At 49.1% G+C, this 14,469-nt stretch overlaps 1 protein-coding gene across 4 annotated transcripts in view; it reads left to right on the top strand.

The window, feature by feature from the left end:
• The window catches only part of LOC143841984 (protein hinderin-like), a 224,760-nt gene that overhangs the window by 187,946 nt on the left and 22,345 nt on the right, over positions 1 to 14,469 (top strand). For 3 of the 4 annotated variants that reach the window (XM_077346539.1, XM_077346540.1, XM_077346541.1), the window contains one exon: positions 5,857 to 5,965. In XM_077346539.1, coding sequence (XP_077202654.1) covers positions 5,857 to 5,965 — 109 coding nt within the window. Of the gene's footprint in view, positions 1 to 5,856; positions 5,966 to 12,558; positions 12,959 to 14,469 lie in introns of all 4 variants that reach the window. The other variant, XR_013232958.1, reaches the window with a different exon arrangement.

Here is a 14,469-nt window from a genome sequence, read left to right as displayed (position 1 = left end):
AAGAAGGTACCCCATCCTTTTACTACCAGATTGCATGGTATCCTCGGCCTTTTTATTTCTCATGCCATCTCCTCCAATAAGTAGGGACCGGGGGCTGCCTTCAAGATACCCTCAGGTCCAGGCTGCCGAGGCCCTCAGCTGGTGAACTCCTGACCCCCATTTGCTAGGAATCCCCAGTGCTCCCGTCTACACTCAGCCCTGTGACCCTGAGAAAAGGGCTGCCAGGAGGGTTGAACGTGAGCAGCAGGAGAGCTCACCAGTGAGAAGGGGAAGATTATGCAGGCAGTTGAGGGGGAGGGAAGTAGGGGAATGGGAGAAGAGGGGAGGGGAGGGGAACCCTAGGAATGAGCCCGGATGTGGAATCCTGACAGGGATGGTTCAGTAGCTTGGAATGGGAAGCCATATTGCTCTACCTTTGGCAGAGACCATTGGGGAAAGTTGTGGTTTAGATGTAGAGCATCTGCTTGGAGTGCAGAAGGTCCCAGGTTCAATCCTCGGCATCTCCAGTTAAAAGGATGGACCCTGGAGACCCATGAAGAGGTGGCATGGCTCCATGGATGCGCCTCTGCTTGACATGCAGAAGGTCCCAGGTTGAATCCCCAACATCTCCCGTTAATAGGACCAGGCAGGAGGGGATGGGAAAGACCTTGGCCTGAGACCCTGGCTCAGTGGCAGAGTTTCTGCTTGGCAGGCAGAAGGTCCCAGGTTCAATCCCCAACATCTCCAGTTAAAAGGACCAGGCAGGAGGGGATGGGAAAGACCCTGAGACCCAGGAGAGCTACTGATGGTAGCTCAGTAGCTGACCTGGATGGACCAAGGGTCTTATTCAGTATCAGGCAGGCTCATGTATGTCCATGTGTGGCTCAGTGGTAGAGCATCTGCTTAGCATGCAAAGAGTCCTGGGTTCAAGTCCTGGCATCCCTAGTTATAAAGGCAGACAATATTGACTCTGATTCCCTGACTCGGCAGAATGAAGCTAATTGGTTCACTGCCACCTGTTATTCCAGTATTCCAGCCAAAGGAGACTGGAGCATAAAAGTGGGGATTTTCTGATGCAAGCCCCCCCCTTTTTCCTCCCCCCCCCCAAATTTTCATTTTCTCCAGCCCCGAAAACGCCTCGATCGCTGACGTCTTTTCTGCCCTCCCTCCAGCAGAGCAACGTGGTCTTTCTCGGAAGAGGCCACAGCGTGGTTCTGTGCTTCCCACCTCCGCCCCCCCCCCCGCCCCTGTTCTCTTTCCTTTTCTTTCCTTTTAAACTTGTCAACGAGTTTTGTGATTTGTGTCAGCAGGAAAAGAAAAAAAAAAAACCAGAGAAAAAGAAAGGCAAGCTCTCCAAGGAACAAACAACCTGCTTTATTGGTTAAGACCGTGGCCACATTAAAAAAAGAAAGAAGGAAAGAAAAAAAGGTTCTGCGGCCCAGAAACTTTTGAAAGGGTCTCATCAGAGGGGGGAGACCCGAGCGGAGGGTGAGGTTAATCTCTTCCAAGGCCCAGCTACAAAAGTTGGAAGCCGGCAAAAGGGCTCGTGTCCAAAAGAAATCAATTTCTAATTTGAAACAAAATCATTTTTGACTAACAGGGGTTCAGGAGCCATTACTTTTTGCTGTAGAGTCTGCTGACATTTCAGCTCTTTTGGTGGCGCCCGTTGAATTCTAATCGCCATCTCATAACGTCGCTACCCCAATCAATTTAAGCGAGAGAAAGCCGTTACAATTCTGCGAAGTTTTCAGGGGCAATTTTCACTGATGGTTTTCTTTCCCCCGCCTCCTCCTCTCTTTCCCCCCTCCTCTTTTTTTATTTATAAAAAAAAAACACCTTTATTTCCTCTCCCGCCCCATTCCTCGGCCTCCCTTTCTATAAATGCCAAATAATGCAATCGATATCCCTCTTCTTCCCTATCCCAGTGAATTGTTTTCAGGATTTCTCTGTGGGATTCCCCAAGAATCAAATGCCCTGGAAGAAAAGGGTCGACCCTCCCCTTGGTCCTGGGAATCTCCCCGCCTCCTTTCCCTTCATCCATTTCGTAGCAGTTTAGGGAGAGGGGAGATTACGGGCTGATAAACGCTGACTTGGCAGCCGAAAAAGTGATTTGTAGTAATTTGTGGGCTGCCTTCCCTCCTTCCATGGGGAGGGGGCTGGCCACTAAGAGATGCCGGCCGGGATCCGGAAGATACGGCAGCTACACGAACCCCATTCATTTTGCAGTTTGTGGGATTTGTCCCCGGATTGTCATGAACCCACTGGTTTTTGCACCCTAGGCCAACAGTGACCTTGGGACCCAGCTAGTTAAGCATCCTGTTGTCTGCAGTGGCTGGCCAGGTGTTTTTGACAGTAGGAAAGAGCCGAAGTCCAGGAGCACCTTCAAAACTAACAAGATTCATGGCAGGGGATAAGCTTTTGTGAATCACTGCTTCCTTCTTCAGTAGAAAAGAGCCAGAGTCCAGGAGCACCTTTAAGACTAACAAAATTTGTGGCAGGGGAAGAGCCCTGATGAAGAAGGAGGAGAAGGAGGAGGAGAAGAAGTAGTAGTAGTAGTAGTAGTAGTAGTAGTAGTAGTAGTAGTAGTAGTTGATTCTTATATGCCGCTTTTCTCTACCGAGTCTCAAAGCGGCTTCCAATCGCCTTCCCTTCCTCTCCCCACAATAGATACCCTGTGAGGTGGGTGAGGCTGAGAGACCCCTGATATTCCTGCTCGATCAGAACAACTTTAGCAGTGCCATGGCGAGCCCAAGGTCACCCAGCTGGCTGCAAGTGAAGGAGTGCGGAATGACACCCGGCTTGCCAAATTAGAAGTCTGCACTCCTAACCACGACACCAAGCTGGCTCTCAATGGAAACAGCCTAGTACGGGGTATACCTTTAGCGATAAGCAGCGATACAGTAGCATAATCCACAGTACCTGTCCTTTTGCAATGCCACTGTCTGACCGAGCCTTTCTCAATCTTTTTACCGTTGAGAAACCCCGGAAATGTTCTTAATGCTTTGAGATACCCCAAAAATGGCACAGTTGTGCGGAACATGATTGCGAAGCATAGCAGTGTACACGTCCACCTGGGACCCTTCCCACCCATCTGCCTTCCTCCAAATGACAACCTTTCAAATACTTAAAGAGGGCTATCATGTCCCCTCTCAACCTCCTTTTCTCCAGGCTGAACATTCCCAAGTCCCTCAACCTATCTTCATAGGGCTTGGTCCCTTGGCCCCAGATCATCCTCGTCGCTCTCCTCTGTACCCTTTCAATTTTATCTACATCCTTCTTGAAGTGAGGCCTCCAGAACTGCACACAGTACTCCAGGTGTTGTCTGACCAGTGCCGTATACAATGGGACTATGACATCTTGTGATTTTGATGTGATGCCCCTGTTGATACAGCCCAAAATGGCATTCGCCCTTTTTACCGCCGCATCACACTGCCTGCTCATGTTTAGTTTACAATCCACAAGTACCCCAAGGTCTCGTTCACACACAGTGCTACCTAGAAGCGTATCCCCCATCCAGTGGGCATGCTTTTCATTTTTCTGACCCAGATGCAGAACTTTACACTTATCTTTATTAAATTAACATCACTCGTTATGTGTAACAGTATTTTAGAAATATATAAAATATTAATTCCCACCCATTCGGGAAACCCTTCCAGGGCCATCAGGAAACCCCAGGGTCTCACAAAGCTCTAGTTGAGAAAGCCAGGTCTGACCACTCCCTTACAGCGCAACCTGATTTACCTTTGCAAGAAACCCTCTTGAATGACTTTAGTTTTGCACTGTTTGCAGAGAGTCAGGAGAGGAAGTCTTCCTGGGGTCCTCCAGGAGGCCGTTCTGTAAGGTGGGGGCCACACCTGAGAAGGCACGAGCACAGGTGGTTCTCAGCACGACTGCCCACAGCATCCTGAGTGGGATTTTATTTTAAAATTTTATTTTATTTTAAAATAAAAACCGGACACATCCCAGTCTCTCTGGGCACGTGAGGAAAAGGGGCTGATTCAGAAAGGGAGCCCATTTGGGTCGAATCAACCCAAAGCCCGCTGTCATGCCATGTTTTCCTTCCCCCCTCTTAATGGGCAATCAATTCCAAATGACAAAGCTGCGGTCCAATACGCTGGCACATGCGAGTGCTCATTTCCAGCATTGCGGTGTGCGGTGGGATTGTTTTCGTGATCTATAAAATATAATCAGCGGAAGGGAAATGAGAGGCGCTGTCGTTTTCCGCCTGGAAGCCGCTTAGATAAACCTCAGCTTCCTTCAGAGAGGAAAGGGAAGGCGACTGTAAGCCCCTTTGAGCCTACTTCGGGTAGGGAAAAGCGGCATATAAGAACCAACCCACATTGTACATGCCCACGTGTGTGACAAAGCTTTTTCTGACACACACTACTTCATGGGTTTTCTTCAGCTTTTGTGCAAAGAGAGCTTGGATAAGTGTTTGTTGTGTAGGTAGGCATCTTGACCTGGATAACCCAGGCAAACCTGATCTCAACAGAACTCAGAAAATTAAGCAGGGCCAACTCTGGCCAGTATTCGGATGAGAGACCTCCAGGGATTGGGGTGGCAGCTCCTCCAAGGAACACCAGGGGTCATGACACGGAGGCAGGCAATGGCCAACCCCATCCATCCCTTGCCTGACTGCCAGCCAATCCTGAGACATCCTGTCTGCACTAGACACGCCATGCGCTAAATAAATAACCCTCGCTTGAATTTCTCACTTTAAACATCTGCAGCTACAAGTTACAATTGGATGCAATATTGCGTAGAGTTCCTGAGAGTTCCCGAACCGAGATGACTCCGGCCAGCCCAATCCCGTCAGATCTCAGCAGCTGACCTCGGCTAGTATTTGGATGGCAGACCTCCAAGCATTTGGGTTGTAGTTCTTCCAGGGAACACCAGGGGTCATCATGACGTGGAAGCAGAGAATGGCAGACCACCTCTGGGTGTCTCCAGCCTACACGACACACGCCATACAATAATTCAACAGCGATGTGTTTACGGGTTATGTGCCACCAAGATGCTTCCAACTTATAATGACTCTATGAATTAATGACCTCCCAAGCGGCCTATTCTTAACAGCCTTGCTCGGGTCTTGCAACCTGAGGGATGTGGCTTCCATGACCTCAAGTTGGGTCACCCTCTTGGTTAAGTTGGGTCTCCCCCTTCAACTGCCCTAGCATGATAGTCTTTTCCAGGGACCCCCCGTTGTCTCAGAAGGTGACCACAGTAGCCTCCACTTAATCATTAAGCTCCCAGGAAGAGTCCAGCCTTGATTAGAATGGATTACGGCCATCACAAGAGGCGGATTGGATTCCCCAGCCTGCTCTCCCCCGGTTGTTTTCCAGCGGGTCGGTTCCAGCCCCCGCTTTCAATATCGGAAATCCCCCTTTCTCTGAAACGGCCCCATCGCAAAAAGAAGTGAGTTTCCAGCAGGACGGAAACAAGACGTCGGCAGTTCATGCATGCGCTTCTGAGAATTTCAAATCCTCAAATGTTTGATGTAGTGCGGGGGGGTTCTGTGTCGGTTCCCCGAGAGCGTTGGAAATTCGGGGGCAACGTTTGCGAGGATTGGCCACGAGGTCACCGGGGAACGGAAGCTTGTCAAGTCCCGAAACCAGGCTAGCGACGCCTGGCCTATTGTGGGTGGTGTATTATGCAATTATGACTCCAGGCAGCCACGCAAAAATATATTACGCTCCGTAGCTGTCAACGGGAACGACTCCTTCGGCTGCTGATTCACCATATATAAGGTTCCCCGAAGAGCGCCGTGCCATTTGGGCCTTCGCATTCTGAAATAATGCCAGGAAAGGAGAGAGAGGCTGTCCAAAACTTTCCCAGCATCTCCTACCCATCTCGATTGCTTTTCTTCTCTTTCCGCAGGGACAACTTCGGGCTCCCGGAAAGACGCGGCGACGTCTCCTGGACTGACAGGCGGCAGAAAAGAGCTTGTAACCGCGGCCACGTCCCCAATCCGGCGTGACACCTCAGGGTAAGATGGCTGGCGGTCTCCGGTGGAAGATTCCACAGACGCAGCCGTCAAAGGCGCCCAGACCGGGGAGGGGAGGGGGGGGACTGAAGCGACTGAATTTCTCTGGTAGTTCATGCTGTGCTCAGGCTGGCTAATATAAATTTAGACCTGCCGTATCTCCTGACATTTAGAGTAAGCCTTAAATTGCTTGTTAGACAAAGAAATGTGGGAATACGCCAAGTTGTAACACTCTAATTTTTACTTAGATTCTGAGCGGGGGAAGTATTTTTAAGTTATAAGCCTTGACACATTTAATACTTCTGTAAATAATTTAAAGGGACGGCGTTCATCCTCCTTACTTCCCCCCCTTTTTCTTCTTTTTCATTCCCGGCCTCCGAAATCCACTTGAAGCTTTCAAACCCTGTCCGTATCGCCATCCTCTTCCCGAGCTAACCGTGCCGCGTTTCATCCAGTCCGTTCTCCTTTAAAAAACAACAAAAACTTTCTCCCCCCCCATGAATGTTTGTTTTGCTGTTTAATAGCAAAAAATAAAGGGGGGGGGGAAGACTCAAAATCACATTAAGTCAGCAGTTCTGACATGTCACCTTCGGAAACCTCAAACAACGGCGGTATTACTCTTGTAAAGAGGCAGAGAAGAATAAAACAAGGTTGTTTTTCTTCTGGGCTAATAAGGTTAATAACCGCCAGTGCCTTTGCTTTGGTCTTCTCGGTGCTGAGAATTTATTACAGACAAATCCCCGCTTGGCTCGAAGACAAAGTGTAGCTTTACACATCAAATGAGCGGCTTAAAGCGGGGGGGGCACGGAGAGCAGGAGAGGGGGCGTCTCAAGCCCAGAACGGGGGCCCGGACCCCTCGCTCCAACACAGATGCTGCCCCCCTTCCCTTGTAAAGTGTGTTTTTGCACATCTATAGCCAGTCCGAGGAGCATACGCTCCTCCTTCCTCCGCTCTGGGGCTCCGTCCTTTTTCTTCTGGCCGGTCTGAATCACAACTCACCCTTGAGTCTGCACAAGCACCAGCTGCAGTGGCAAACCAGCTTCAAGGCCCAGTTTACGGACACAGACAAGAGGGGAGTCTGGGTCTTTCTTCATCGGTATAATGTCCCTTCCTGGGGACCGAGGGGCTGTGGCTCAATCACGGGGCATCTGCTTGGCATGCAGAAGGCCAGCGGTTCAATCCCTGACATCTCCAGTTAAAAGGACCGGGCAGCAGGGGGTGTGGAAGGCCCCCGCCCGAGACCCTGCAGAGCGGCTGCCGGTCTGTGAAGACAATATTGACCCTGATGAACTGAGGGCCAGAGTCAGTAGAAGGCAGCTTCATGTGAGGGGCCATGACACAGCGGCAGAGCATCTGCTCAGCATGCAGAAGGTCCCAGGTTCAGTCGCCGGCAACTCCAGTTAAAGGACCAGGAGTAGGTGATGTGAAGGGTTATCTTCTGCCCGAGACCCTGGAGGGCCACTTGCTGATTTGGATGGACTCAGTAGAAGGCAGCTTCATGTGATTTCGTGCACATTGGATTTGCTTGGGTTAACTTCTGCCCAGCCTCACCCACAAGGGAGTACAGCACTGCTGACACAGGCACTGTGTCCCCCTTGGAAAGAGGGAGGGAGAGGGGGAGACACTGCTATGAAACCTCCTTCCTTCCTTCCTTCCTTCCTTCCTTCCTTCCTTCTTTCTTTCTTTCTTTCTTTCTTTCTTTCTTTCTTTCTTTCTTTCTTTCTTTCTTTCTTTCTTTCTTTCTTCCTTTTTTTTTCTTTCTTTCTTTCTTTCTTTCTTTCTTTCTTTCTTTCTTTCCTTTCCTTTCCTTTCTTTCTTTCTTTCTTTCTTTCTTTCTTTCTTTCTTTCTTTCTTTCTTTCTTTCTTTCTTTCTTTCTTCCTTCCTTCCTTCCTTCCTTCCTTCCTTCCTTCCTTCCTTTCCTTTCCTTTCCTCCCTCTTTCTTTCTTTCTTTCTTTCTTTCTTTCTTTCTTTCTTTCTTTCTTTCTTTCTTTCTTTCTTCTTTCTTTCTTTCTTTCTTTCCTCCTTCCTTCCTTCCTTCCTTCCTTCCTTCCTTCCTTTTCTCTCCTCCCCCCCCCCTTTGGTGCAGTGGGTGAGGGTAATTGACCAGGTTAAACAGCCACGCTTGGCTTTCCCTTACTCATGGGCTTCTCTAATTGAAAATGGTAAATGGACAAGTATTTCTGTGGGAGCCCTAAACCCAGCCCTATCCTTCATCAGGGAAACCTGCTTGGGCAGCAGGTCACTCTCAATTTATCACCGAACGGGTTATAAGCTTAGATTGCAGGTTTAACTAACTAAATTAATCAATATGGAGAATTATAGCTGCTGGTGGTGCCACTAAAGTTAAAGATCCGTCAGCATGTTTGTTATAACCCACCGTTAACGGTTGAACCCTAATGGTTTGCTTGGCTTGGGAGGGAAAGTTGCTGAACAAAATCTGAGCCTTAACAGAGAGAAAAAAGACGGGGGGGGGGGGAGAAGAAACCGATTGAGTTTGCAGGATGTGTAATTACTTCTGGCTATTTAAACTCGGAGCCGAGGGGAGCTCCGTTCGCTAGCGGAAGCGGCTATAGTGGGAAAGATTATTTTGCGGGGCTCCATGTTTGTCCTGGGAGAGGGTATTTTTCAGGAGGGGCAAAGCAAAGTTAATGGCCCTGTGCAGTCCAGCAATAGGGACATTTTATTTTATTTGTTTGTTTATTTGTTTGTTTGGATTTTTATACCGCCCATTTTTTACCGCTCTGGCCGGTTTACATGGAACATTATGTAATCTCACATGGAACACGATAATAATCTATAACATACAAGTTTCAATACAACATCACAGCAGCCAAGTAACAATTTATAACACAACATAAATAACAGCAACGCTGGGGAAGGGCATCTGGGGGGGGGGACAGCAGATGTTCTCAGTCAGTCGGCCTCAAGCAAATGTCTGGTGGAGGAGCTCCTTTTTGCAGGCTCTGCAGGACTATGGAAGTTCAGGCAGGGCTCTGATCTCCTCAGGGAGCTCCTTCCACCAGGTGGGGGCCAGGACCAAAAAGACATATGAAGGTGCTTTCTACAGAATCACGGGAGGTGATGGTACCGCTTTACTCTGCTCTGGTTCGGCCTCACTTGGAGTACTGTGTTCAGTTTTGGGCACCCCAGTTGAAGAGGGATGTAGGCAAACTGGAGCGTGTCCAGAGGAGGGCAACAGAGACGGCCGTTTCTTGACAGCGTCTAGCACTAAGCAAGCCAAGCGCTGACCGGGGACATCCTCACAGTCCGGGATGTGGTGGTGGTGCCACGTGTGGCTGGTTTATTCCATGTCGTGATTTCCATACCAGTTTGCGCCTCAAGGGAGCTCCCCGCAGTTTGTGTAAGACGGTCCACATTCTCAAAACCCACCAGCATATTAGTGAAAATATACATGGCCAAGAGGAGGCTTTGACCCATGGTAAAAACCTAGTCTCAGTTACACACCCCAGCAATTCAGCAACTGACAATTGGGCAGGTGGTGGCAGCAGCTTCTAAACAACCCAGCCCTGGGCCAGAGCAGCCAGTGGCCCAATTTAGAGGTCCCCCCAAAAGGCAGGGCCCTCCCTGCAGCAGTGCTCAGAGGAGGAACCGATCCTGTGAGCCATTCCCAACAGCATTGTGGGCATCGAAGAAGAGGAAGAAGAAGAAGAAGAAGAAGAGGAGGAGGAGGAGGAGGAGGAAGAAGAAGAAGAGGAGGAGGAGGAGGAAGAAGAAGAAGAAAAAGAAGAGGAGGAGGAAGAAGAAGAAGGAGGAGGAGAAGAAGAAGAAGAGAAGGAGGAGGAAGAAGAAGAAGAGGAGGAGGAGGAGGAGGAGGAAGAGGAAGAAGAAGAGGAGGAGGAAGAGGACAAAGAAGAAGAAGAAGAAGAAGTTCTTTTTGAGTAGCCACTTTTCTCTCTACCCAAAGTGACTGACAATCGCCTTCCCTTCCGCTCTCCTTGAGGGGCACGTGGGGCTGAGAGAGGTCTGAGAGAACTGTGACCGGCCCAAACTCACCCAGCAGGCTTCACTTAGAGGAGGAGTGGGGAATTGAACCCGGCTCTCCAGATTAGAGCTCGCCACTCTTAACCACCGCAGCACACTGGCTCTCCCCACAACAAGACACCTTGTGAGGCAGGTGGAACAGCGAGAATTCAGAGAGGACTGGGACTGTCCCAAGGTCACCCAGCAGGCTTCATGTGGAAGGTGAGAACAGAATCGAACCTGGATCTCTGGATAGGAAGCTGCTGCTCTTAACCACCACGCAGCGCTGAGTTTTTGGGATGATGAACCAGGGCAGTGGTGTTGATCACAAAATGGCTGCTGCAAAGAGGCAAAGCCCCCACAAAATGGCTACCACAGGAAGTGGAACCATAAACCAGGAAGTAGACACACACAGAGAGCCCTCGTGCAGGGAAGAAGAGGGGTCATTCATAGTTACATACCGGGAAGGAGAAATGAGTGAAAGAGTAAAACTAAGAGTCCCACCAGACCTCACCCATTTTCTGAAAACACTTGGTAGACGCCAGGAAAGGGGTCAGTGGACACCTTGACTCCTACAGGGACCACAATGGAGATGCCTGATTGAAAGAGAGGGGGAGATAGATGGGTTTACCCCAGCACGTTGAACGGGACCCAGAGATATATGCTCTAGTTCAGGGTGGCCAAACAGCGGCTCTTCAGAGGTCAAAGGACTACAATTCCCAGGAGCCGCTGCCAGCCAGGGGCCCATTGTAGTCCATGGGAATGGTAGGCCATGGACCTCTGGAGAGCCACCATTTGGCCACCCCTGTTGCAGGGCTATGGGAATAAACTGAAAATGGCATACCCTAATCCTAATGGGGTGGGTGGTTTGAATGCCGGACTAAGGAGACTTGGGTTTCAGCATCCCATGAGCCCCTGCCAGCATTTGTAGTCCATGGACATCTGGAGGGCCGCAGTTTGACGACCTCTGGTTTAGACCCAAAGGTGGTTTGGGAAACTTTAGGATGCTTTAGGATGCTTTGGGCTGATCCTGCGTTGAGCAGGGGGTTGGACTAGATGGCCTGTATGGCCCCTTCCAACTCTATGATTCTATGATTCTATGATCCTGTGGATGGCTTTAGGATGCTTGAGGCTGATCCTGCGTTGAGCAGGGGGTTGGACTAGATGGCCTGTATGGCCCCTTTCAACTCTATGATTCTGTGGTTCTGTGAACTCTGTCCTAGCCTACATCTCAGGGCTGTTGTGAAGATAAAATTGGAGGAAGAAAGAGAGGAAATCAGGGCCCCGGTCTCCAGAGCTTTTTAAATCGGGAATGTACAGCGGTGTTTCCCGTTCGCCCTGATTTGGGGGAAGAAGAGACAAGACACCCTTCTCCCTCTTTTACATTCCCCTCCCACCAGATGAACGGGACACCCGACCGAACGAGGGATGGGTTCGGCATGGTTATTCTGCCACTTCTCCCTTTTTCCATGCCAGAAAGTTTTCCTTTATGCGGTTAACTTGCGCGCATTGGAACGAAAGCAGCTTCACATTCCTGTAGCGCACATATTAAGTCATAACTCAGACACGCCATCATTGCAAACAGCCACGACGGCAGTATCCTTTGGAGTTTTTAGAAAAACAAATTACATTGTGCAAATTTGTGTTTTGGGGCTGTTAAGAAAAATTGCCTGATTTGCCCAGCGCATCTCCGATCAGGTAGATGTGCATTTGGGGACTTTTAAACAAATTAATATTTGATGTAAAATGCAATGCCCAGAGCTGTGTATTGAAGAGTCCGTGGTGCCATATTATCCTGCTGGATCCTTTGAACTAAATGCTTTGTAGTAAATAAAAATATGAATTAGCTCCGCGGAGAACGGCAACTGCTTTTAAGATTACAGCATCTCAGATAACCGAACAGGATTCTCCTGCTTTTCAAAAACACATATCCCTGGTTTCTGTTCAGGGAAAACTTCTGAAGGAAACCCTTTCTTTACACCAGCTGGATGGAACTTGAAAAGAAAAAAAAAAGATGATCTTATTTCTAAACATTTTAAGAAGAAAAGATTTCCAGGGGGCCGGTTGGGGGGAGATGAGGGAATAAGGTACCGAATACGGAAGGGCCAGTGGTCCCCCCCCCTTTTTTCTTTCCCCCGAGGAGAACCAGCATCGTGGAAAGTCCAATATAGTTCCGCACACGAGTGATAAAAGCAGACACTGGCAAATTAATCTCTCTTATTCACTGTGTAGGTTGTTAATTGTTCTCTCTGCTTGCTGTCGATATAATGTGAAATTTTCATTCCCCCCATTCAAGATGGGGAAAAGTTGTGGCTGAAAATGTTAACATTTGCATTTTTATTTGTTGATTTATTTAAAGGACAGCCTCTCTTACAGCAATCCATCACTCCGTGACACCCCAAATATGAATAATGTATTGTAGACTTGCGGTTACAATGTGTAATAAGTGCCAGAGACAGTCAGAGAATGTTAACTATGTTGCAAATGTAATATTTATCGACTCGTAGTTTATTGCTTTGGAGGTTCAATAATACTGACCATTGGACATTAATACCGCTTATCCTAGATTTTTTTCTCTTTTTCTTGTTTGTTTGCCGACAACCTCTGCGGGCAGGGCTGAGCCGTCCATCGCACACTTGCGGAACAAGTGGAAAAATTTACGGCACTTTGCAAAGGGGACATGGCGGGACTTGTGCTAGCCGGAAAGATGTCAGATTCCTTCTCTGCCGTGACTTCCTGCAGTGCCTGCGACCAGCGTTCCTTTAGTGAGGAAATCCAAGCTTTTGGGCAGGGGTGGTCAAACTGTGGCCCTCCAGATGTCCATGGACTACAATTCCCATGAGCCCCTGCCAGCATTGGCAAATGTAAAGTGTAAAGCATCACAGGCAGGGCTCGTACTAATACCTGTTTGCTTACAGTTTTTAGACTTGGGTTTCTCAGCTCTGTTTCCCCGGAGGTCAGACCGGAAACGACGGATTTGAATTAAACTCAAGGATTTTCCTGCTGAACGTCAGGTAGAACTTCCTGACAGTCAGGGCAGTTCCTTAGTGGAACAGGCTTCCTCAGGAAGTGGTGGGCTCTCTCTCCTCCTTTGGACGTTTTGAAGCAGAAGCTAGATGGCCACTGGGCAGCAGAGAGTCAGTGAATTCAGGCAGGTGGTGAGAGGGAGGTTGGTAAGGGGAAGAGCCAGGCTCTCGTGGCCCTTTCGTATCTGCCCAGGGTAATGCCAATCGCCACTTTGGGGTCAGAAAGGAATTTTCCTCCAGGCCAGATTGGCCCAGGGATCTGGGAGGGTTTTTTTGTCTTCTTCTGGGCATAGAACAGGGGAATCACTGGGGGCTTCTATTTCCTTCATTGTCCCAGGGGTTGGGCTGGATGACCCTCATGGTCCCTTCCAACTCGATGCTTCCTCATTACCTCTCTCTCTCTCTCTCTCTCTCTCTCTGTGTGTGTGTGTGTGTGTTCACTGCAGCAACAACAAAAAAGGCCCCAGCTCCCATTTGGGTCATCCAAGAGCGTGATCACACTTTTTGTTCCTCTTTGCATGCCAGCTCTTTTGTTCATGGGAGTGGCCTTCTTACCTATACCCTTCTGGGGAACATTGGTGGTCATCAAGAGAAAGCTATGGGGGGGGGGGGAACTGGAGAGGATGGAGTTTGGGGGAAGGATGTAAGCTCAGAAGGGATATGGTGGCATTGAAGCCATCCTTCAAAGCTGCCATTTTCTTCCAGAGAACTTATCTCTAGTCAGAAAAGCAGTTTTAATTCTGGGAGAACTACAAGCCCCCACCTGGAGGCTGAGAACCCTCCAGCCAATTTTGACAAGGGTGGTGCATCTGCAAAATGGCTGCCGCACGAGGCGGAGCCAGCCACAAAATGGCTGCTGTAGCTCACCTTCAGTCACACAGCCGAGATCTTTCTGCAGTCATAGCAGCTGATTCCAAAGCAAACTCTTCACAGCCAGTCTAATCTCCAACGGCCAACCCAGAAACCCTATTTGGGCAAAAGCCCTGACTAGCCTCATCCATTTTCTGTAGCGCCAGTGGGCATTGTGTTGGGGACCCCCTTCTCTAGAGTGTGCCCTCTGGTCCTCTCCTAACACTGAAGGTTCCTTAGCAGACAAGGTAAGGCTGAAAGGTTCTCCTCTTGAAAATGTCCACCGTGAACCATTTCTCTCCGCTCTCCAAGGAAGGAGATTCCGCAGACAGCCCCCTCTGACAGTTCCTTCCCTTCCGTGCCAACCTTCTCTTTGAAGGCTTAACCGAAATCCCTCTCAGCTGCTCCAAACCATCACCGCCTGTCCTGTTTTTAGCGTGAAGATTGATATTCTCTTCTCTCCCCCCCCTTTCCAAGATCATCTTAAATATTTGATTTTTCCACTGCTTTTTTTCCTTTGACAATTTCCCCCCTCCCCCTGCCCCGGCTCCATTTTTTATTATCTCCGTACAGCTGTGTAAAAAAAAAAAAGAGTCACATTATTTATTTACCATATTTATGTGCTGTTTCGTCCTATACCTCAAAGCGAT

The sequence above is a fragment of the Paroedura picta genome, chromosome 7, assembly GCF_049243985.1.
Source record: "Paroedura picta isolate Pp20150507F chromosome 7, Ppicta_v3.0, whole genome shotgun sequence".
Lineage (NCBI taxonomy): Eukaryota > Metazoa > Chordata > Lepidosauria > Squamata > Gekkonidae > Paroedura > Paroedura picta.
This window is presented reverse-complemented; position numbering and strand designations above follow the sequence as displayed.